The sequence below is a fragment of the Anolis sagrei genome, chromosome 1 (genome assembly GCF_037176765.1).
Source record: "Anolis sagrei isolate rAnoSag1 chromosome 1, rAnoSag1.mat, whole genome shotgun sequence".
NCBI lineage: Eukaryota > Metazoa > Chordata > Lepidosauria > Squamata > Dactyloidae > Anolis > Anolis sagrei.
The window spans coordinates 232,447,112-232,470,964 of NC_090021.1; the positions used below are offsets into that span (position 1 = coordinate 232,447,112).

General features: G+C 43.8%; 1 protein-coding gene across 1 annotated transcript in view; it reads left to right on the forward strand.

Moving 5' to 3' along the window:
- The window catches only part of TCIRG1 (T cell immune regulator 1, ATPase H+ transporting V0 subunit a3), a 29,030-nt gene extending 6,006 nt beyond the window's left edge, over positions 1-23,024 (forward strand). The window contains exons 2-21 of the mRNA XM_060772480.2: positions 164-487; positions 1,857-1,977; positions 2,773-2,851; positions 5,133-5,362; positions 7,107-7,201; positions 9,084-9,210; positions 9,460-9,542; positions 10,352-10,445; positions 11,721-11,933; positions 13,809-13,959; positions 14,350-14,489; positions 15,631-15,788; positions 15,877-15,967; positions 16,286-16,404; positions 17,536-17,749; positions 19,414-19,530; positions 20,316-20,429; positions 21,088-21,205; positions 21,490-21,661; positions 22,605-23,024. Coding sequence (XP_060628463.2) covers positions 1,861-1,977; positions 2,773-2,851; positions 5,133-5,362; positions 7,107-7,201; positions 9,084-9,210; positions 9,460-9,542; positions 10,352-10,445; positions 11,721-11,933; positions 13,809-13,959; positions 14,350-14,489; positions 15,631-15,788; positions 15,877-15,967; positions 16,286-16,404; positions 17,536-17,749; positions 19,414-19,530; positions 20,316-20,429; positions 21,088-21,205; positions 21,490-21,661; positions 22,605-22,686 — 2,514 coding nt within the window. The 5' untranslated portion in view covers positions 164-487; positions 1,857-1,860 and the 3' untranslated portion in view covers positions 22,687-23,024. The remainder of the gene's footprint in view (positions 1-163; positions 488-1,856; positions 1,978-2,772; positions 2,852-5,132; positions 5,363-7,106; positions 7,202-9,083; positions 9,211-9,459; positions 9,543-10,351; positions 10,446-11,720; positions 11,934-13,808; positions 13,960-14,349; positions 14,490-15,630; positions 15,789-15,876; positions 15,968-16,285; positions 16,405-17,535; positions 17,750-19,413; positions 19,531-20,315; positions 20,430-21,087; positions 21,206-21,489; positions 21,662-22,604) is intronic.
- The last annotated feature ends 829 nt before the right edge of the window (positions 23,025-23,853 follow it).

Here is a 23,853-nt window from a genome sequence, read left to right on the forward strand (position 1 = left end):
GGGAAATTCTGAGAGCAGTAGTCAAAAATTGTTTCAAACTGTGGTTGCAACTGTTTCACTTCTCATAGTTCAGAGGGAGGTTGTTGGGAATGACAATTTGAGTAATCGTCTAATAGTTGAATCTTGCTTCTGTCTGTTCCTCTTTCTCTCCCTGCCACAAAAGGACAACATCTGGCATGTCAAGCTAATACCTGCAAGGATCCCTTTGCTGTTTTCTCCAACTTCGGTCCCAGATTTGTCGTCTCAGGACATTTTTAATCCCATGATGAACAGGTCCTGACTCAGGCACACATTGTGAAACGGATGGTCCTAGCTTGGCTTGGAAACTCTGTCGCAATCCCCAGAGCTAAGAAGGGGGAAAATACCCACGTGAGTCAGTAGCCAAAGCTTGGGAGTCAATTGCAGCAAAGTCCAGGAGCTTTGAAGAGACGGCAGCCCCAGGATAACTCCCCCTTTCAGCTTCTTGTCCTCTGTGGAGCACTTGGAGGTAAGTTCTTGGCCAAACTCAATAGACTAGTGCAGCCACTGCATATCATTTTTCATAACCTTTATGTCAGGATTTGGGGAGCTTTCCTTTTGGTGAGATGTCTACCTCATTATTTCCCAGGCAATGAACTTTCCAAATTGGCAAGACCAGAGCATCTAAATGTTGCTTTTTGGATTACTACCTCCAACCTCCATTTCCCCCAATGGTGCAAGGTGTTAAACCTTTGTTCTAGCAGGACTGCTGACTGAAAGGTTGGTGGTTCCAATCCGGGGAGGGGGTGAACTCCCGTCTGTAAGCTCCAGCTTCCCATGCAGGGATATGAGAGAAACCTCCCACAGGATAGTAAAACATGTGGGTGTCCCTTGGGTAACATCCTTGCAGACGGCCAATTCTCTCACACCAGAAGTGACTTGCAGTTTCTCAAATTTCTCAAAAAAAGCTCTATCCGCCAGCAGTGGCAGATTTGAAGAATTTTAGTCCAGAAGTCACGTTTGCAAATTCTGGATAGGACTGAATACAGAAGCCACCCTTGTGATTTTCTTCTAATAGTCTGTCCCTGCTAACGCTTTGTTGCCACTCACTTTCCCTTGCCAGTTCCAGTTCCCATTGCGGCCCTCCTGTGTTATCATAGTAAGTTGTTATGAGCGTTCAAGTCATATCCAAATCAAGGTGGCATTGTAAAGGTTTTTTCTTTGCAATATTTGTTCAGAGGAGGTTTGCCTTTGCTGTGAGACTGAGAGAGTGTGACTCCCCCAGGGACACCAAGTGCGTTTCTGTGGCCAAGCAGAGGTTCAAACCCTGGTCTTTAGAATTGTAATCCAAACTCAAACCTCAGCAACAGTCCTCAGACTCTTGCAGATGTAAATTGTTGCTGGCCTATTAGGGGATTGTTGTTGTTCATTCGTTCAGTCGTTTCCGACTCTTCGTGACTTCATGGACCAGCCCACGCCAGAGCTCCCTGTCGGCCGTCACCACCCCCAGCTCCTTCAAGGTCAATCCAGTCACTGCAAGGATACCATCCATTTATCTTGCCCTTGGTTGGCCCCTCTTCCTTTTTCCTTCCATTTTCCCCAGCATCATTGTCTTCTCTAAGCTTTCCTTTCTTCTCATGATGTGGCCAAAGTACTTCATCTTGGTCTCTACTATTCTTCCCTCCAATGAGCAGTCAGGCTTTATTTCTTGAAATATGGACTGGTTGGATCTTCTTGCTGTCCAAGGCATTAGGGGATTAGTGTATGTTAATGTCCTGTCAGCCTCCCCTGCCTCACCAACTGCTTTGTGTGTCAATGAAGAGATAAAAAGCAGAATATACATAAATATAATAATGATGATAATTATGATGATGATTTTCTCTTTTGGTCCTATCTAGCAACATGGGATCCATGTTCCGCAGCGAAGAGGTCTGCCTAGCCCAGCTCTTTTTGCAGTCAAGTTCTGCATATGCTTGTGTCAGTGAACTTGGCGAACGGGGACTTGTGGAGTTCCGTGATGTAAGTGCAAAAGAGTTTGAGGAATCCACTGTGGGAAGACCCCAAAAGAATAGTTTAGCTCTTGTGGGAGTATTTGTAGATAAACAGCATCCTCAAACATTGGGTACATGGTTTGATATGTAGAGGCAGTTGGTATGTGGTTTACCTGTAGCACTCTTTCAAACATTAAATATATTTTCCCATCATAACCATGAAAGTAAGCAAAATTTTGTACTTTGCACTATACAGTGATGCATTCTGGGGGAGATAAAATGGCTAATATTGTCTTTTTCAAGGATGAAGAACATTTTGGCTGCATACAGAGAGATAAATACCCATACCCCAGTTCTGAAGAAATTTGACTATGATACAGTGATTTTTAATGTATACTAAGGCCCCAGCTAAATGGACAGAGAAATTTAAGGAAAGAATAGCATTTTGGTGGGGTCTTTTCCCTGGAGAGTGGGCCAGGAAGTTGTGCAGTTCTTAGGAAGAATGGGCATAGGTGAGCAAACAGTGGAAATCCAGGTTGCCTGTTTCCCGGGCATTTTGGAAATATGATGCCGTAAACTTTTGGGAAATGGAAATCTCCATAACCTTTTTGAAAATTGTATTCATTATCATTTGGGAAATTCAGGAATCTCCCTGGGGAGAGTTAAAAACTCATTTGAATCAACCTTCTCCCTAGTGGTAAATATCCACTAGTACTCATGCAAGGCATGGGGTCTTGAAGAGGTTGCTATTTCGAACAGGGCAATCTCCTATGCTCTGTCCTAAGTAGGTTTTTCACTAGCAATGTGCTTCTTTTATTTTCAGTTGAACCCCCATGTTAATGCCTTCCAGCGACGTTATGTGGGTGAGGTGCGACGATGTGAAGACATGGAAAAAACCTTCAGTAAGTGACTTCTGTGATGAAGAGAGCAGTTTCAGTCTGTCTGTAACTTATGGTGACCTAAAAATTGTGTCTTCTGGAGTAGATGTGATAATGAAGCCTTTCCAAACAACAGGCCAGGCTCGTTGATATAAGCTTCCTGGATCATCCAAAAGCAATCAGAAGGTTGGACAAAGGTTCTAGAACATGGCATTTTGAAACTTGGTGCCAGGCCCTGCTCCAGAAACAAAATTGAATTAGCAAAGTCATGAGTCTTCTTTGTTATGAACAACATCATGCCTTATCGGTCTTAATGTAATTTCCTGTTTCTGACTAGTGGTAGGTATGCTTTCTCACGCAGCTTGCTTTTTGTGGCTTGTTCAAAAGTCAAACCTTCATGAATAGGAATGCGGTTTGGCAACCAGTATGTTAGCCGTCTAGGTTACCGGTTGCTATAATGTATGCTTCCTGGAATCCCACTGCCTGTTGCAATTTCTTGTTTCCTCTTTTCTTCTCATGAGATCACAGTAATGTCAGTGATCTGAAAGGCATTTTGTGAGGAAAAGAATCCTAATACCCTAAATTGATGAAGTTATATATTAAAATGTACTGTATTGTGTATATTTAATTACACTATCTAACATAATTTTTGTTCCTGGGTTATACATATCACTTCCTAATTGGTTTTATCATAAAAACATGGGAAACGTTTATTGAACAGCAAAAACTTTGTTTTTGAGGGATATCCTGCAGCACATTTTGCTATAGTTTTTCCAATAAATACCCCATAGAGCCTCAAGCAGTTCAGCATAGTTTGTGGCAGCCACAATAATGAAGTTTATGGAGTGTAGCAACTACTTTCAAAGTAAGTACTGCAAAATTAAATTGGAAATAACACTTTCAAACCAGAAACATAATTTTTCAAAATTTTGTTACATACTGTTATCAAGGCTTTTAAAAAAGCATGCTATGTTATTTTATATGATGCATGGCTAGCTCAAAATGTTTTACCTGTCACTACTATTGTAATTTTGGGGAAGCAATGCATTTTAAAATAGGAACAATTTTCTATTGAAAAACAGTAATGAAAGGCTTTCATTTTATGAAAGTGTTCTATAACACATTATGGAGAATGGTAAAATGTACTCCAGTAATTCACTTCCTTATTAAGAGTACATTTCTGGATTCTACTGAGGTTTCTGGACAGTGTTGCAAGCAGTACAAAAATAGTGATTCTTCATTAATTCTTCTGCACAGGAAGGATTTCATAATCATGTAATATCCAAAATGTTAGCGTCTTGTACTTTTAGAAAATTCCTTACTTTCACAAGACTCCAGAAGTAAGAATTATTCTAGTCATACTTCTGATAGACCTTTATTATTTGTTTATTTATTTATTTGCTTTTCTCTTGCTTTTCTCCCATGGAAGGGACTCAAAGCGGCTAACAAAATGGAAAAAACAAAAGTACATGATACAGACACGGCATCACCCCCCCCCCATCTGACATATAAACAATAAATCAACACATTGCATAAAACACTATAACATAAATCATATAAATAAGCATAAATATAACCGCATATATCATTATTATTGAAATCCCTGTACCTCAGGCCCCTGAGTGTTGACCAGCTTGGCCAAAGATATTCTGCCAGGTATGAGTCCTTAGCAGCTTCTCCTGCTTATGCAGACCCAGGCACCCAACAGCAGCAGGAAATTTGTAAAGCTAGTAGATGCATGAGAACATGTGGCCATCTATATGATGTTAGACTTCAGTTCCTATCAGCCCTAGTCAGCATAGCCAGTGGTCAGGAGTAAAGGAACTCAGTAGGTAAAGTTAGATAAAGGTTTTTCCCTGACATTAAGTTCAGTTGTATCCGACTCTGGGGGTTGGTGCTCATCTCCATTTCTAAGCTGAAGAGCCAACATCCATAAACACCTCCAAGGTCATGACTGTATGGAGTGCCATTACCTTCCGCCGGAGTGGTACCTATTGATCTACTCACATTTGCATGTTTTTGAACTGCTAGGTTGGCAGAAGCTGGGGCTAACAGCGGGAGCTCTTGCAGCTCCCCAGATTCGAACCTGCGGCCTTTCGGTCAATAAGTTCAGCAGCTCAGCGGTTTAACCCACTGCACTATTGGTGGCTCCATAGTACTTGGATACAAGTTCCCCAATCCTAGCCTCCTGCATTATCTGGTATTTTATGTTGTGGATCTCTATGTGTCTGAGCCTGATTTTCCATGAACCTGAAAAGAAACCTCAGTTTCTGGTGCTCCTCCTGACCCGCCTCTCTTTCTCCAGCTTTCTTGGCCCAGGAGGTGCGGAAGGCAGGGCTGTCCCTGACACCCCCTGAGGACAACCTGCCAGCTCCACAGTCTCGTGATGCCCTGCAGATCCAAGAGGAGTCAGAGACCCTGGCACGGGAGTTGCGGGAGGTGAACCACAACCGAGAGGAGCTCCTCACTCGGCTACGGGACATGCAAGAGCATATTCAGGTGTTACAGGAAGGACAGCACTTCACTGGTCAGCTGGTACGTACCCCCTCACACACACACACACACACACACAACACACACACTTCCTTTTTCATACTTGCTCCTTTGGCCAGCCAGAGGTTGTCATGATGCTTTCAAGGGAAAGGGGTGCAAATGGGGCTGAAAGTGAATGACATGCTGGTGTTTGAGTACCCATGGAGGAAGAGGTGCAGATGTGAAGAGGTAATATGAGCACTGAAGGAAATGGCGAGGAGAATGAGAGTGTTTCCAAGGAGAAAAAAATTGTTTATCACGTACAGATATTTGCACATTCTTGAAGTGAAATATGCTGTCATGTTTTCAGAAATTAACAGATGAGTTATTGCTTGCTTAGATTTCTATCAGGCTAGAGCACAATGTACGTTACTAATATCCATCCTGGTCTCTTTAATGGTAGATATGGTATCCAACCATATTAAAGGAAGTGGCTTCTAATGCCCTGCTGTTATGGACACCCTATTGTCTGTTTCATCTTTCTTTATTTCTTTTATATTAGCATTGGCCACATTCAGACACTACACTTGAATGATAGTTTAGATTTGAGCCGAAACAAGGTGTGTGTTTTGTTGCCTACCCTCAACTCCATCAATGTATCTTGCAAGGAGTGCAGAATTTTTTGTTCCCAATTTAATTTAACCGTAGTTTAGTATGTGGTCCTAAGCAAACAAAAAGTAGTTAATTTTGAATAGAGGTGCACTTATTTTAACACATTTCCATGTTTCACCCCTTACTTTGTACATGAATGGGGGAAAAACAGGCAGTCCCCAAATTATGAACAAGATAGGTTCTGTACGTTTGTTCTTAAGCTGAATTTGTATGTAAGTCGAAATAGGTTAAAGTGTAATGCCACCCCCCTCTCTCTATATATATATAGTTGCCATGTGGCATTTGTTGTGCTGTCTGTGCTCCATTCAGAAGACTCAACCTCACTTTATGTCCCTGTGGCAATTGAATTATGAACAATTTGGCTTGTTGCGGAAACAATGATGAGTGAAAAAAACTTTAGTGGAGATACCTTTGCCCCACAATAACTCTTTCAGGAGTGAATTTCCCTTATGAAGAGTAGATTCCTCCCACTTCCGGTTGTCTCGCCCCCGTTCTTAACTATGAGTCAGATGTTTGTAACTTGAGGACTGCCCAAATATCAAAAACAAAAGTAGCTACCTCAGTTGCATCTTATTTGGCTCTGGGAAATTCTTTTACCCTGAATTTTAAGTATTACAAGCAGCCAGCTTGAAATATATAACGCTGAATGAATGTGGGTGGCTACGAGAGTTACGTACAAAGATTCAAGAGTATGACTGTAGAGTTAAGAACTGGAAGGAGCTTTGGAGGTCATCTTATTCAGTCCTTGCCAAAGTAGGAAATCTATAACTAAAGTATCTCCAGGAAATGTCCAATTTCTGCTTTAAAACCTATAGTGGAAAGAATTCTCCCCCTTCAAAGACAATCTGTTCGACTGCCAAACAGCCTTTTCTGAGCAAAACACTTCCTAATAATTGCTCTTTTTTGTAACTTGAGCCTATTGCCATGTGTCTTGCTTTTTGGAGCAAAAGAAAGCAAGTTTGCTACAGGAGAACATATATTCATATACTTGTAATATCCTGCTGCCTCCCATCTTCTCTTCTCCAGGGTAAACATGCCCAGCTCCCTCAACCATTCTCATAGTATGTAGTTCCCAGGCCCCTCGTGCTCCTCTGCTGTACACTGCTTTTCTCACAGACTCTTTTCCTGCCAGCAGGCACCAATGGGATCTCCCTTCCGCCCACGCGCCTTCTCAGAGAGAGAACCTCTGCTCGACCCATCCATGGCACAGCGGATTGACCTGAGAATAAAGTGAGTCATGAGGTTGAGGCTCTTGGACTGGGCAGTGTAACACTTCTGTGAGAGGGACAGAGCTGGTAGGGCAAACAAAGGCTGTGGCCTCTGTGTGAGACATGGTGCAGTCAAATTATTAAAATTATGGGGGTGAGAAATCCTTAGTTTAAATCAATAATTATCCCTCTTCATTTGTGGGTTTACCTTTTTTTTATTTTGATTGCAGATTTGAGTAATATGTTCTCTCTAGGAACCGCTAGGCCCTTCATTGCAACTCTGCAGGCAGCTTACAAATTAAGAATGTAGAGATTTCAAGAAAAGTACTTTCTAAGGTTTAAAAAATAGTATTGTCGAAGGCTTTCATGGCCGGAATCACTCAGTTCTTGTGGGTTTTTTCGGGCTATATGGCCATGTTCTAGAGGCATTTCTCCTGACGTTTCGCCTGCATCTATGGCAAGCATCCTCAGAGGTCTGAGGATGCTTGCCATAGATGCAGGCGAAACGTCAGGAGAAATGCCTCTAGAACATGGCCATATAGCCCGAAAAAACCCACAAGAACTTAAAAAATAGTGTTTTTTAAATTCAGTTTTCTCACTTTATAGGTGGAGGGTACAGAACTGATCCCTGAACATTGTGAGTGGACATAGGCAAAGTGCTGTTACTTCAGTTGCCTCCCCTTCCCCTCCATTTTGGGGGACACTGCTTATGCATGATGCCCTTATTAAAGCAGCTGCACTGGCTGCCGATAAGTTTCTGGTCATAATTCAAGGTGCAGGTTATGAACTGCAAAGCCCTATGAACCAGCGCAGGCTCTCCTCTCGCTTCTACCACTGTCACAAGCACGGTTGGTGGGGATGAGGGAGATGGCCTTCTCGGTCGTGGCTCCCCAATTCTGGAACTCCCTCCCCAGGAGATTAGGCAAGTCCCCACACTGTCCTTCTTTCACAGGGATTTGAAAAGTGGGATGGTCCAGCAAGTGATGAGTTTCTAGGCACAGTTCCCAAGTACCCAGATAGCACCCCATCCTGCACTTCATCCACTTCCCCGACCCTATGAATTCCTGTTTGCGCCATGCCATGCCCAGCCCTTTTATAGTTGGATACATCCATTTGTAACCCTGGCCATTGGTTTTGTTGAACCTCTACTGATGAAGCTACAATGAAATGGGTTTTTAATATTTTTAGCTTTGGTGTGTTTTAGAAGGTTTTTATTTTGTATTTTGGTTGTTTTTTTGTCTATTAAGTTTAATTAGGTTGTGTTATATTGTTGAATGTGTTTATCTTGTTGTAATTTTCTGTATGGTTTCTTTCTGGCAATTGAATGTTTGCCTTACATGTTGGAAACCGCCCTCAGTCCCTTTGGGGAGATAGAGTGGTATACAAATAAATTATTATTATTATTATTATTATTATTATTATTATTATTATTACCTACTTTTTAGGGTTATCCTAAGGCAAGGCAGGACAACTATGAAGGAAGTGGGAACCTTTTCCCCTTCATGTAATTTACCCACCCCAGTAAGTGAGTTAGCATTATGTCTGGCTCAAGATTTCAGCCAAAAAATGGCTGGTTTTCCAGACATGAGGAATGTTGTAAATTATATGGAGTAATGTGGAGGAAGGGTACTCAAACTTCCATGTTTTAGTGGCAGGATGGGTGGTTTAGGGTCTTTTTTCATCTGAAAAAGGGAGATTTTAGAGGCCAGAAAACAGGAACCCAAAGATGACAAGCATTGCATAGTTTGCTTTTTCTCCATCTTGTAAGAGTTATTATGATATTGTTTATGAAGTTCTCTTGAACACTTTGCAAATGGTAAGAGTTATTTAAATTGTCCTGGAACAGCAGCCTTACATGTGTAATCTGAACATGCACTTCGTATTTTCTTCCTCTCGTCCCCAAGCTTTGTGGCAGGAGTGATCCACCCATGGCGAGTAAGTTCCTTTGAACGGCTGCTGTGGCGTGCGTGCCGTGGCTACCTAGTTGCTCATTTCACAGAGATGCCAGAGCCTGTCATAAATCCAGCCACGGTGAGTTGGAGTAAAGACAATAGGAATGGTGCTGGAGAAGGGGTTAATGTCACCACCCTGTTGAGTTTACAAGGAGAGGGTGGACAGGCTACCCAGGGGGTCTGAGACTGAAGACGAGATAAAGCAGGGAGATAGTGTAGCGGAGGAAGCTACAAGTACTTTTTATGGTCGAGCTCAGGATGAACCCCCTCCCCCATGTATGTCTCCTAAGATCAGAGACATCTGGGAAACCTCTCTTCTCATGTGTAGGGTGAGAGTGTCACCTGTGTCATCTTCATCATCTCCTACTGGGGCGAACAAATTGGACAGAAAATCCGCAAGATCGCCAGCTGGTGAGTGCTGGGGGCAATGCATGCAAGCTTCTGCTGTCTATTTATCATGTTTCCTTCTCCTGCGATCTCCTTTGGTCTGCTGTTTTTCTTCTGGAAGGTACTTCTACTTTTTAGTGCTGTACACTTCCAAAGATGTCAGCTGACATTTTTTGTCATTACTTGACACATGATGTGTCTTCTTAAAAAGTAAAGGTTTCCCCTTGACATTAAGCTAATCATGTCCAACTCTGGAGGGTGGCGCTCATCTCCATTTCTAAGCCAAAGAGCCCGCGTTGTGCGTAGATGCATCCAAGGTCATGTGGCTGACATGACTGCATGGAGTGCTGTTACCTTCCCGCAGAAGTGGTACCTATTGATCTACTAACATTTGAACTGCTAGGTTGGTAAAAGCTGGGGATGACAGTGGGAGCTCACCTCACTCCCTGGATTAGAGCTGCTGACCTTTCAGTCAGCAAGTTGTGCAGCTCAATGGTTTAACCCACTGTGCCATCAGGAGGCCCTTCTTACTTACTCAGATTTGTTGCCAGCTCTTCCCATACATGCATACTGTAAAGTTGTTTCTCTGATATGTCCCTCACTCCGACGAAATAAAACAACAGGCCTCAGCCAGTAGTTGGATGTTGTGGGCCTTCTATAAGTTCCAGAGCATTTTCCATAGGCCTGTTCATTTTCATTCAACAAATGGAGGTACTAACCCTTCTTAACCCCCCGCCTCCTCACTTTCCGAGCCTCTGTTTTTCCCTGCAGCGGCTTCCCTCTGTGTATATATTTGCATCCTCATGCCTATTCTGTGTCATTTTTCTCTTTAGTTTTCATTGCCACATGTATCCGTATGCTGATGATGAGGCCGAGCGTGGGGACACCTTGCGTCAATTGCGCACCCAAATAGAAGAGTTGACCATCGTAAGGCACTGGGGGGGTGTTTGGGTTGGTTTGTGATAGTAGATCTCAGGGAAGCTAGAAGAGAGCCATTGAGAGATCCAGAGATCTGAGGCGAAAAAGCAGATTACTTGAGGTGTTCTGGTGTGTGGTGTGTTTATGTGTGCGTGTGTGTGTAAAAATCATATTTTCAGTTTTCAAAAAATGCCCAAAAGAAATTAAATTTAGTGTTTGCATTTTGGTTGACTTACTGCCTAGCCACGTTTTGGGGCTGGAGGTGCTAGCCTCTTCTCCTTATCCATCGTTACCACTTTTAACAGTCCTGTCCCCTTTTCCTGTGCTACTTAGTGGAGCGTGTGACCCCCTGACCTGTAGAAAGTGCTGTTGTGGCATCAGAACATCTTGAGGCATAGCAATTGCCATGCATTTGACAAATGGGAGAATCAGAAAAGATGTCAGAGAGAGGAAGCATCCTATATGTTCTTGATGCAGGTTGTTAAACATGATCACATAAGTAAAAGTAAAGGTTTCCCATGACATTAAGTCTAGTCATTTTTGACTATGGGAATGGTACTCATCTCCGTTTCTAAGCTTTTTTTTTTGTCGTGTCAGGAGTGACTTGAGAAACTGCAAGTCGCTTCTGGTGTCAGAGAATTTGCCACCTGCAGGGACGTTGCCCAGGGGACAGCCGGATGTTTTGATGTTTTTACTATCCTTGTGGGAGGTTTCTCTCATGTCCCTGCATGAGGAGCTGGAGCTGACAGAGGGAGCTCATCCGCGCTCTCCCTGGATTCAAACCTGCGACCTGTCGGTCTTCATTCCTGCCGGCACAGGGGTTTAACCCACTGCGCCACGGGGGCTCCTAAGCTGAAGAGCTGGTGTTGTCCATAGACACCTCCTAGGTCATGTGGCCAGCATGACTGCATGGCATTCCATTACCTTCCCACTGAAGTGGTACCTATAAATCTACTCACATTTTGCATGTTTTCGAATTACTAGGTTGGCAGAAGCTAAGGCTAACAGTGGGACCTCACCCTGCTCCCCGGATTCGAACCACCAACCTTTCGGTCAGCAAGTTTAACCTGCTGTGCCACCAGGGGCTCCTGATCACATATAAATTTATTTTTTTTAATTTAGTAGCTCAATGTAACATCTATATGCTACTTAGAGAGCCATTATTCTGAGCAGCTCATGCCACAGCTAAGTGCCTCTTCTGTGCCAATAAATACTTCATAATATACAATTCTCCCTTACGCCTGAAAGCCTGTGATGGTATCCCCATATTCCTTCTGCAAACAGGTCTTGGGCCGGTCAGAGCACTGTTTGGACCAGATGCTGCAAAAGGTGCTGATGCTGCTTCCTGCTTGGCAAGTGCGGATCCAGAAGATGAAAGCCATCTACTTCATCCTCAATCAGTGCAGCTTCAATATCACGGACAAGTGCCTTATTGGTGAAGTGTGGTGCCCTGTACATGATCTTCCAGCTGTACAGCAAGCCCTGAGGGAGGGATCGGTAAGTGCCAACACACATCTGCTCCTTGCCCACCCCCTTCTGCCATTCTTCCTTCTGCACCGCATGGACTTTGTGTTGGAGCTTTCTGCTGGTTCTTTGGATATACAGTCAGCCCTCCATAGTTGCTGGGGCTGGGGGTGTAGGATCCCCATCAAAATGGGGGGAAATGTATTTAAAAACCCATTTATTTTACCTGTGGTTGCACATAGAGTCATACTGAATGACCTAGAAATTCCTAGAGGGATTGTACGATTAATCAAATCTGTGAATAACCAAACCTGCAAATGTGAAGGGTTCACTCTACTCTCAAATCCTTTTGTTGTTATTGTTATGATGCCATGTAGCAGGTCTTCCCCATTTCTCTCAGGCAGGCTGTGACTCAATTTGACATGTGGTCCCTGCAGCAAAAGTTCATTGCTGGCTTGAATAGTGCCCTTTTCCAGGATGTTCCCTTGCACACTGTAGTAGAAAGAATGGGATGGAGGCTCCTCCATTGGAGGCTTTTAAATCGAGGCTGGATGGCCATCTGTTGGGAGTGCTTTGAATGTGATTTTCCTGTTTCTTGGCAGGAGGTTGGACTGGATGGCCCATAAGGTCTCTTCCAGCTCTAGGATTCTATGATTCTATTGGCGCGTGGGCTGACCTAGAGGCCTCTTAGAAGGAATAATCACATTTGTACTTCATGTAGGTCTGAAATCATAGTACACCTTTCTCTTATCCCAAGCTTGTAATGTCCTTTTTATCTCTGAATTGCGCTGCTCTATATTCTGGAAGCTGAGCTGCATATAAAGTACTAGCTACACCCTGGCCACGCGTTGCTGTGGCCCTCAGAAAACAGGAATCCCGGACATGAAACAATCTGGGCTAGGAACACCTCCCCTCAAAGGTTTCCTGTAGGCAGGAAGAAGCCAGGCTTTTAAGCTGCAAGGCTTTTCAAAAGTTATGAAGGTGGGCAATGTATGTGTATATGTATGTGTGTATATGTTTGTGTATATGTGTGTGCATGCGTATATATATGTGTGTGTGTGTGTTATGTATGTGTATATATATATTTATGTGTGTATATATGTGTATATATATATGAGTGTATATGTGTGTGTGTTTATATGTGCATGTGTGTGTTGTTTGTATATGTGTGCAGGCCTGGGCCTACTTGGGCCCTCCAGAAATTTTGGACTTCAGTTTCCACAATTCCTTACAGCTCCTTTCGAGGCCTATGCAGCCTCCTCCTGGCGTGGCTCCTCCCCCCTCCCTCCCTCCCCTTTTCCTCTAGCCTTCCTTGCCTGCAAAAGGCCTCCCCTTCCTTCCTTGCTTGCTTCTTTTGTCCCTCCTTGTGTCCTTCTCCCTCTCCCTCTCCCTCCCTCCCTCCCTCTCCAAGGAGGCTCTAAAGGCTGCTTTACAGAGCAGCTTTGCCGGGCTGTTCCTTTCTTGCGGGGCTTTTCTCTCCTCCACTTCACTGGCTTCTTGGCTTGCTGTTTGCAGGACTGCTGGCTTGGCTCCCGAAGCAGGGATGGCCAGCTGCTTTGCTAAGGATGGCTGTTTGTTTTGCGCATGCGTTGTAAGGTATTTCTTATTTTTAAAGAATTTTAAAGCTGTTTTCACGGTTTTGGGATTTTTTTTAATTGATGGTCATACCTTGGGGTATGAGATGTTTGGAGACCAAATTTGATGTCAGTTGGCCCCATAGTTTGCTTGTTTTTAGCCTACTTAAGACGCACAGAAGCTTTTTATATATTAAGATGATATACCCTATTCAGAGGAAAAGGGAAATTGATGATTGACACACTGGGCTGCCTCCACACATCACTTTTAGTTGCTGTTGGTTTTCTCAGTCTGTTTTTAACCTGCTCTTCTGTCCCCCTTGTGCCCTTGCAGCGCCTCAGTGGTTCCACAGTCGAATCCTTTGTGCATCGAATCTCCAGCACTGAGAACCCTCCTACTCTCATCCGTACCAATAAGTTCACTGCTGGCTTCCAGAACATTGTTGATGCTTATGGGGTGGCCAGCTATCAAGAGGTGAACCCAGGTGAGGAGATTTGTTGGGCCCACCTCATCTTGTTTCCATTGGTCCCATCCCTGCCTCAATCTTAATGGCATGTCAACTTAACAACAAGGGTATTAACCATTGATGCTGGAGACATTGCTACTCAGCTGTGGGACGGGGCAAGTGCTGTGGACAGACTGGCTGTGGCATGAAGAAAAAAATGTGCACTGATTATTATGGTTAGAATTGTGTTCACTGAGAAGTAATGATATTGTCTTTATATTCTGCCTAACCAATAACGTACCAGTTAAAAGGAAGAAGAAGGAATAAATATGGGTTTGAGACAGATTAGGCAAAGGGTGTGGTGAAAGCCATGTGTTTTGCTTAGAAGGTTCCCTGAGCTCTACATCTGACATTGGGTCTCCTTTGCAGCTCCCTACACCATCATCACTTTCCCGTTCCTTTTTGCTGTCATGTTTGGGGATGTCGGCCATGGTCTGCTGATGTTTCTCTTTGCTCTGTGGATGGTGATGTTAGAGAACAGTCCTGGCATGAAGAAGGTGGAAAATGAGGTGAGACCCAGGCTGAGAAGGAGGCCATTCTGGAGAAAGACATTTCAAGTGGGGAAGGAGGACAGCACAGATCTTGACAACCTTTTTTCTACCTATATTTGTTCTAACATCTAATCCATGGGTATCAAAATCATTTTCATCAAGGGCCACATCAGCCTTATGGTTGTCTTCAAAGGGCCACTAAATCAGTGGATACGGAGGGTCAGCTATAAGGTGTTTACATAGTGTATTGTCGAAGGCTTTCATGGCTGGAATCACTGAGTTGTTGTAGGTCTTTCAGGCTATATGGCCATATTCTAGAAGCATTCTCTCCTGACATTTCACCTGCATCTAGGGCAAGCATCCTCAGAGGTTGTGAGACCTCACAACCTCTGAGGATGCTTGCCGTAGGTGCAGGTGAAACATCAGGAGAGAATGCTTCTAGAACATGTTTACATAGTGGTTGGTGCCATTTCATTTTTACCTATTTTGGGTCCCCAGATGCCATGGAATGACAATGCCCATCACTTTTGATTATCTGCCATGTGGGCTGGGGATAATGGGAATTGCAACACAACAGCACTTGTGGCTCTGAAGTTTGGAAAAGGTTAAAGGACATTTTAATGTCAGACATCATCTCTACAAGCTTTGTATCTAAATTCAGACCCCACTATCCTGACTAAACAGAACAGATGTGACTGTATTACAACTCCCATCAGCTCTAATCATGATGTCTAAGGATGTTACAGGAGTTATAGTCCAACAACTGGAAAGCCACATAAAATGACATGATGGGCCAGATGGGCCTTGCCTTTGACACATATGCTCTAACCACTGTACTGTCTTTCAAACTCATTATTAAAACTAGGAGCCCCCGGTGGTGCAATGGGTTAAACCCTTGTGCCAGCAGGACTGAAGACCGACAGGTTGGAGGTTCAAATCTGGTGAGAGCGTGGATGAGTTCCCTCTGTTAGCTCCAGCTCCCCATGCAGGGACCTGAGAGAAACCTTCCACAAGGATGATAAAATGTCAAAACATCCATGTGTCCCCGGGCAACGTCCTTGCAGACAGCCAACTCTCTCACGTTGGAAGCGACTTGCAGTTTCTCAAGTCGCTCCTAACACACACAAAAAATATTAAAACTGCTTTGTTTTCTCTCCAGATCTGGCAGATGTTCTTTGAAGGCCGCTATCTCATTCTCCTAATGGGCGCCTTCTCTATATACACTGGCTTCATTTACAATGAATGCTTCAGCAGAGCTACCACCATCTTTCCATCTGCCTGGAGTATTGCTGCCATGGCTAACCAGTCAGGATGGAGGTACCAGCCAGCTCATGCCAGTGTCACCCTCTTTCTTTTCTGTTTTTTTTTTCTGGGCCAAATAATACTCCTGTCCCTTTTATTGCAGCTTGGAATATATCACTGAAAACCCTGTTCTTGTCCTGGTTCCTAACGTCACTGGAGTCTTTAATGGCCCCTACCCCTTTGGGATAGACCCGGTAAGTACTGAAAGAGCAAATCAGCGTGAAGAAATGTAAAATAATGGTTAAGAAGTGAGTGTTTTGGCATTGTTTTCATTTGCTTCCATCCTTTACTATGTGTCCCTATCTTTTCTCCTCAACTTATCTATGTGTCATATCAAAATCTGAGTTTCCAGCCCTCAAATCTGTCCTTGATTTATACATGAGATCAACGTATACACAAGCATATATGATAATTGGACTTCCCCTTATCCTTGTTTTGTTCTGTTCACCTCTGAAAGAGGTTCATGCTCTTTATCTATTTTGTGTATGTGATTATTCTTTCTGTTGAATCAGATTTGGAGTCTGGCCGTCAACCATCTCACCTTCTTGAACTCTTTCAAGATGAAGATGTCTGTGATTTTGGGCATTGTGCACATGAGCTTTGGGGTGTTCCTTGGCATCTTCAACTTTGTGTAAGTCCATGACTACTATTCCCTATCTAAGTTTGTTCCAGTCAAGGGGGTTAAGAAGTCCTCAGAAGCCATTCCATCCATGTTATATTCTACTGCGGGAATCCCATCTTTCTTGACGTTAGCAAAGAAGGCACTGAAGGGGGATTTGATGTCTCCATGGAGCATGAAGCTATCTGGGGTCATTAGCCTTTAGTCACCATGCTTTTGATATATGCTACTGGAGGAATACAAGAAGGAGGATGCTTTTGCCCTCAGGGGCTGCTTGCACTTGTAAGACATGTAGGTAGCCCCTGTGATCCTTTGGTCTGATCAAGCTGGGCTTTTTGTGGTGGTTCTCTAGGACAGTGATTCTCAACCTTCCTAATGCCGCGACCCCTTAATACAGTTCCTCATGTTGTGGTGACCCCCAACCATAACATTATTTTCATTGCTACTTCATAACTGTAATTTTGCTACTGCAATGAATCGCCATGTAAATATCTGATATGCAGGATGTATTTTCATTCACTGGACCAAATTTGACACAAATACCCAATATGCCCAAATTTGAATACTGGTGGGGTTGGGGGGGGGGGGATTAATTTTGCCATTTGAGAGTTGTCATTGCTGGGATGTATAGTTCACCTAAAATCAAAGAGCATTCTGAACTCCACCAATGATGGAATTGAACCAAACCTGGCACACAGAACTCTCATGACCAAGAGATAATACTGGAAGGGTTTGTTGGGCATTGACCTTGAGTTTGGGAATTGTAGTTCATCTACATCTAAAGAGCACTGTGGACTCAAACAATGATGGATCTGGCCCAAACTTAGCATGAATTCTCAATATGCCCAAATGTGAACACTGTTGGAATTTGGAGAAAATATATCTTGACATTTTGGAGTTGTAATTGCTGGGATTTATAGTTCACCAACAATCAAAGAGCATTCTGAACCTCACCAATGATAGAATTGGGCCAAACCTTCCCACACAGAACTCCCATGACCAAGAGAAAATACTGTGTTTTCTGATGGTCTTTGGTGACCCCTCCAACACCCCCCTCGTGACCCCTTGCGTCCTGATCCCCAGGTTGAGAAATGCTGCTCTAGAACTCTTTGTTGATGGTTGCTCTCTTCTGTCTGGCTGCAGTCACTTCAAACAAATGTACAAGATCCTACTGGTTTTCCTTCCGGAGATCATCTTCCTGCTGGCACTCTTTGGCTATCTTATAATCCTGGTCTTCTATAAGTGGCTGGTGTTCGATGCTTCCACTTCCCAATTTGCACCTAGCATTCTCATCCATTTCATCGATATGTTCCTGTTTACAGAGAATGCTGACAACATTCCACTCTATAAGCACCAGGTAATACTTCAGGGTCCCATATACCATGTCTGTTCAACTTCTTTCTTAGGAAGCATTCCCTCCTCCTCAACATTAGCAAAACAAAGAAAATTATCGTCGAAGGCTTTCATGGCTGGAATCACTGGGTTGTTGTAGGTTTTTCGGGCTATATGGCCATGTTCTAGAGGCATTCTCTCCTGACATTTCGCCTGCATCTATGGCAAGCATCCTCAGAGGTAAGCATCCTCAGAGAAAATTACTTTGTCCTCTATTTCACACTGCCAAGGAGATTAAAAAAATCTCATTCCCATTTTAAAAAATTGAAAAAAGAAAACCAAGATCAGGAAGTGCAATGATCTGATACAAAAAAAATTGTCCTTTGACATGTTTTTAAAAAATGACTATGGTTCAATAAACACATGGTCATATTTTATTCATCAGTCTAAAAGAAAAATAAATCCATAATCAATTTTTCCTGGAAAAAAGGCTTTGGAGAAAATGGAAACAATTTAAGGAGGTTGCTGTGAGTTTTCCGGACTGTATGACCATGTTCCAGAAGCATTCTCTCCTGGCGTTTCGCCCACATCTATGGCAGGCATTCTTAGAGATTGAGGGGTCTGTTGAACACTAGGCAAGTGAGGTTTATATATCTGTGGTCTGAAGAAGCACGAATGGAGGGCAAAAGAGAGAAACGTGCCAAGAGGAAGACGCGTCAAGCCAACCCAGACTGGGACCGCCTTCCACCTGGAAACTGATGCCTTCACTGCAGGAGAACATGTGGGTCAAGAATAGGGCTCCACAGACACCTACGTACCCACCACCAGGACACCACACTTGGAGGACAATCTTACTCGGACAACGAGGGATCACCTAAATGGAATATCCAGGGTGTGAGAAAGAGCTCTTGTCTGCTTGAGGCAAGTGTGAATGTTGCAATTGGCCACATTGATTAACATTTAATAGCCTTACAGCTTCAAAGCCTGGCTGATTGCTGCCTGGAGGAATCCTTTGTTAGGAGGTGTTAGCTGGCTCTGATTGATTCTTGTCTGGAATTCCCCTGCATTTTTGAGTGTTGCTCTTTATTCGCTGTCTTGATTTTAGAGTTTTTTAGAGACTCCTCAACCTCTGAGGATGCCTGCCATAGATGTGGGCAAAGCATCAGGAGAGAATGCTTCTGGAACATGGCCATACAGCATGGAAAACTCATAGCAACCCAGTAATTCCAGCCATGAAAGCCTTCGACAACAACTTGGGGGTTGGAATTTTTCCATTTTTATCTTAACCTTCTCATCCTGTACTTAGTCATGCTTTAGATTTAAAAATATTATAATCATCACCATTTTGCTGGCCATATCAACATAGTTTCGAGGTATGGTGGAAACTTGGGATACTATCGGGCTTGAAACGCAACAGCAAAAACAGTAATTGGATTGCAAGAAAATCCTCACAAACAAATCTCCACGGAAAGTGAGAAGGAGATTAATGTGAGAGAGAACATTAAATTTTTCCAATTCTCTTGTGTTAAAATTGGGCCTAGAATCCCATAGAAAACTATAGTTTCATTTTATTCTTGTGAGGATAAAGTGATGTTTGCATCCAAAAATGCAAACATCCATTTTTGTGCCTCACCTTGACTTGTGGTTGTCCTCGGTTAGGACTGAAAGGCTTGCAACTTTTCTTGGCAGACGACAGTGCAAACAGTGTTGGTGGTGGTGGCTCTTGCCTCTGTGCCTATCCTGCTGCTGGGGACACCCTTATACCTCTGGTGCCAGCATTCGCAGAGAAAGGCCTTCCAGATCCAGGTAAGACCTGGACCTTCCTGCCCAGACCTTCTTGATCATGAAGGGTCAGTGCTGCTGTTTGAATTCAGTGACATGAAGCCCTGGGACCCCACTAGAATGGCTCAAGGACTATACCTGGGTTTGTCCTGTAGTGGCATCCCAGCTTGAAGATGTGTTTGTGTGGCCTGGGCAATATGTAATCTGTGGATGGGAAGGAAAGACGCAGGAGACTTGTGGCCTCCAAATGTCACTGAACTGTAGCTCCTATCACTCTTCACCATTGGTTGTGCTGACCAGGGCTGATGGAACTATAACTTGAAGAACACTTGACACACACTGGAGTGAGGAAAACAGGAGCAAGAAGAGAGTTATGGTTGTTTTTTTTTAATGTCAGGAGCAACTTGAGAAACTGCAAGTCATTTCTGGGGTGAGAGAATTGGCCGTCTGCAAGGACGTTGCCCAGGGAATGCCCAAATATTTTACCATCCTTGTGGGAGGCTTCTCTCATGTCCACACATGGGGAGCTGGAGTTGACAGAGGGAGCTCTTCCACACTCTCCCTGGATTCAAGCCTCCGACCTTTTTGGTCTTCAGTTCTGCTGGCACAAGGGTTTAACCCATTGCGCAACTGGGGGCTCCAGGGCTATGGCGATTAGTGACTTATATGAAGTTTCTAGGGTGTGGAATCAGGATTGAAAGAAGGTAAGGCAATTGGGATGCAATGTGTTTCTTTGGAAGAGAGAGAGAGAGCTTTTTTGTCTGTGGTCCCTTTCTTTCTGATGAGTGATCCATTCTGGGATGTTACAGCGTGAACCTTCCAGTGCAGAAGAGCGCCAGTCCCTGCTAAACTCTGGTCCAGGCAGATCAGTGAACGTTGCTGAAGATGATGTAGAGCGTGCCCAGCCCAAGCAAGAGCCAGAGGTAACATCAAAAATATATGACCCATCCAGACCCACCCCTCCTTCCTTTTTGACCCTTAAAAAATGCACCCACTGGGGACTGGGTGGAATTTTGCCAGTTTACAAGCCTTTAGACTTATTCTAAAACTAGAGGTGAATTATAGTCAATTTCTGGTTGGGAAAAGGCCTCTCAAAGCAATCCAGGAAGACCTCTAAACCTTTCAAAATAAATTGGCAGGATGTGGGTGAAGAGAGGCTTTTTCAGGATTTTTTTTTAAAAGGGTGATATTTCTAGGAATCCATGGTTTTCCTAGATCAGTGTGTGTATGTGTGCAGCCCCTGAATATGCGGATATGGCTAACTATGTGGTAAGCCCTCAACTTTAATCTCTGGAAGCAGCTTCAGAGAAGTTCTTATGGGTTTTTTCTGGCTATATGGCCATGTTCTAGAGGCATTTCTCCTGACGTTTCGCCTGCATCTATGGCAAGCATCCTCAGAGGTGAGGTCTGCTGGAACTGGGGAAAAAGGGGTTTATATATCTGTGGAATGACCAGGGTGAGACAAAGGGCTTTTGTAAGTTGGGCTTCAGAGAACTTTCCTTTCAGATCCTGGCTGGACCTTCAGCTGCCATTTACAGTAATGCTTGCTGTGACTTTGACTTTTGCTTGTCTCTCCTTCAGTTTGAGTTCTCCGAAGTGTTCATGCATCAAGCCATCCATACCATTGAATATTGCCTGGGGTGTGTCTCAAACACAGCTTCCTACCTGCGTCTCTGGGCCCTCAGCTTGGCCCATGCACGTGAGTTTGTTCTTGGAGGCGGGAGGTGAGGGCACTGGGAATATGAGACTTGGCAAGAACCTTGGCCATAGCCATTTGTGCTTGAGTGGGAAGCAGATGTTTGAATTTGTTGGGGAAGGCAGAGTGGTACTGGCCTGTGTGCATATGTTAAAAAAGAGAGAGTGTAAATGCATGCTTTGCTGTCTCTGTTCAGCCTGCCTCTGCCCAGGTTTCTGGTGGGCAAGGTGACTCCTGGATCACACCACTCATTCTCTGACAACTCCCCTACCCATCTCTGTACATAGAACTTTCAGAAGTCCTGTGGACCATGGTGATGAGGAATGGCTTTTGGATGAAGGGCTACAAGGGTGGTGTCATCCTTGTACCAGTGTTTGCTTTTTTTGCGGTACTGACTGTGGCCATCCTGCTAGTAATGGAAGGATTGTCCGCTTTCCTGCATGCTCTCCGTCTGCACTGGTGAGAACCCTCTTTGTAAAACATTGACCATTATCGTATTGTATAATTATGCCCTTTGGGAGAGGTACTATCACCTCACTTGACTTTGGTGGCCTGTTGCCTCTTCTATCAGACTCAAATGGGGACACTAAAGAAGCCCTCTTCTCAGGATGAAAGGGAGAGCAAGCCCTGGAACGGGTTTGGATGATGTTTTAATGTTTAAACATTGTTAGGTTTTTATGATCTAATTGATAGTTATATGTTATTGTTGTTTTATGTTAGGTTTCATAAGTATGTGAAGCATTACATTTTTCCATAAATATAGAATCATAGAATCATTTAGTTGGAAGAGATCTTGTGGGCCATGCAGTCCAACCCCCTGCCAAGAAGCAGGAAAATCGCATTCAAAGCACCCCCGACAGATGGCCATCCAGCCTCTGCTTAAAAGTCTCCAAAGAAGGAGCCTCCACCACACTCTGGGGCAGAGAGTTCCACTGCTGAACAGTCAGGAAACTGCTTTGAGTCCCCCTTGGGTGAGAAAAGTGGTATACAAGTGAAGTAAATAAATAAATAAACAAACTCCCTTACAAACCTTTAGCGGTGTAGAGGTTTGAGTGTGGAACTAGCACTCCAGGAGACCAGGGTTTGAATCTCCTGGGTAGAAACCTATGTCTGACCTTGGGCAAGTCACACTCTGTCAACCGTTCGGGAATAGCAATGGTAAACCTCCTCTGGATAAATTTTGCCAAGAAAACCCTCGGATAGGGTCACCATTAGACAGATTTAACTTGAAGGTACACATCAACAACAATAACTTCTTCCCTCTCACCTTCTGCTAATTGAGTTTGAATCTGTTTCAAGGGTTGTGGATCTTGGATTTGCATATTGGGGTAGAAGGACATTGCAAGCTGTGAATTAGTCCCGTGAGAAATGTTCTTTACTCTTGTATATATATATTTTTCAGGGTGGAATTCCAGAACAAATTCTATGCAGGTGCTGGGTATCGGTTCAACCCGTTCACTTTCACTGCCAGCACCTGGGACTAAGAGGAAGAGCAAGGCTTTTCTCCTCAGAGAGCAGATGTACTGTATATGCCCTCATGAGCCAGTGGGGAAAGTTAATTGGCTTATGCTGCATTTCCTTACTTGAGCAACTGTCCCTTGCTTCTTCCTTTCTGCCGGTTGTGCCTCATGTCCTACCAGATGGTACGACAGCATCCTTTAGCCCTTTCCTCTCTTTGGAAACGGAGCTGCCATCCTATCCCCAGCTGTTACATTGAAGATAAGGTTCGACACTGCTTCGCTGCAAGGATGTTGGGGGAGACATTCCAAAATTAAGGAAAAGTTTTACAGGAAACTGCCCCCTGCTCCATGCCATGTTACATCCATTCCGCACCTGAAATGAACTGCTTTGGGCTCATCTGTGTAGCCTTGATGATGTTTCTGGAAAAGTTGTACCTGACCTCAAGAACACCAACATAGGGACAACATTATTTGGCAGGTCTGTCACGTGGGACCTGGTCTTTGTTATTCATCAGTGGATTTTGGCTATCACATTAGGAGACAAGAAATGTATTCCAGGCTCCTGACATGCTCAGAGAGAAAGTACTTTGGAAATTTACACTAGATATTTTGGTTGGTGTTGATTTCCACATCTGAGTTTGTCCCAAAGAGCTTGTTTTGAGAGAGGCCCGTACATGACGTGGAGCTGCAAGCATGTGCTCTTGCAACGTGCCTGATGTGAAGGCTCCATCTGCCCATGCTAACTCACCAGTTGCCATACTGGTGGCTAACTTATGCAAGGCAGAGGGCTTTGTGTCCCTTGATGCCAACTGCTAGCAGGAAGAGCAAATAGTAAGCCCCAGGAGTGTTGTATCGTCCAAACTTGCAGGCTGCTTTTCCAAAGACAAGAAAAATACTACTCCTGCTTTGAACTGAATAATAAAGATTTCTTTCTACTGTGGACAAAGGGCTTTTAGCAGCAACCAGGAGTCCTGTGGAGTCCTTCATTTTTAGAGAAAGAGAGCTTCTGTAATCAAGCGGTCCAGAATTTTTGCTCTAAAATCCTTCAATCACTGTAAACACCAAATCCTACAATAAAAACATGCTTCTCCCTGCATAATTTTTTAAATATTTGCCTGTCAAGTTTATTTTTGTTGCAAAGCTTGTGTGGGTGAGTTTAATGTAGTATATACTGGAATGTAATTCCCAAGT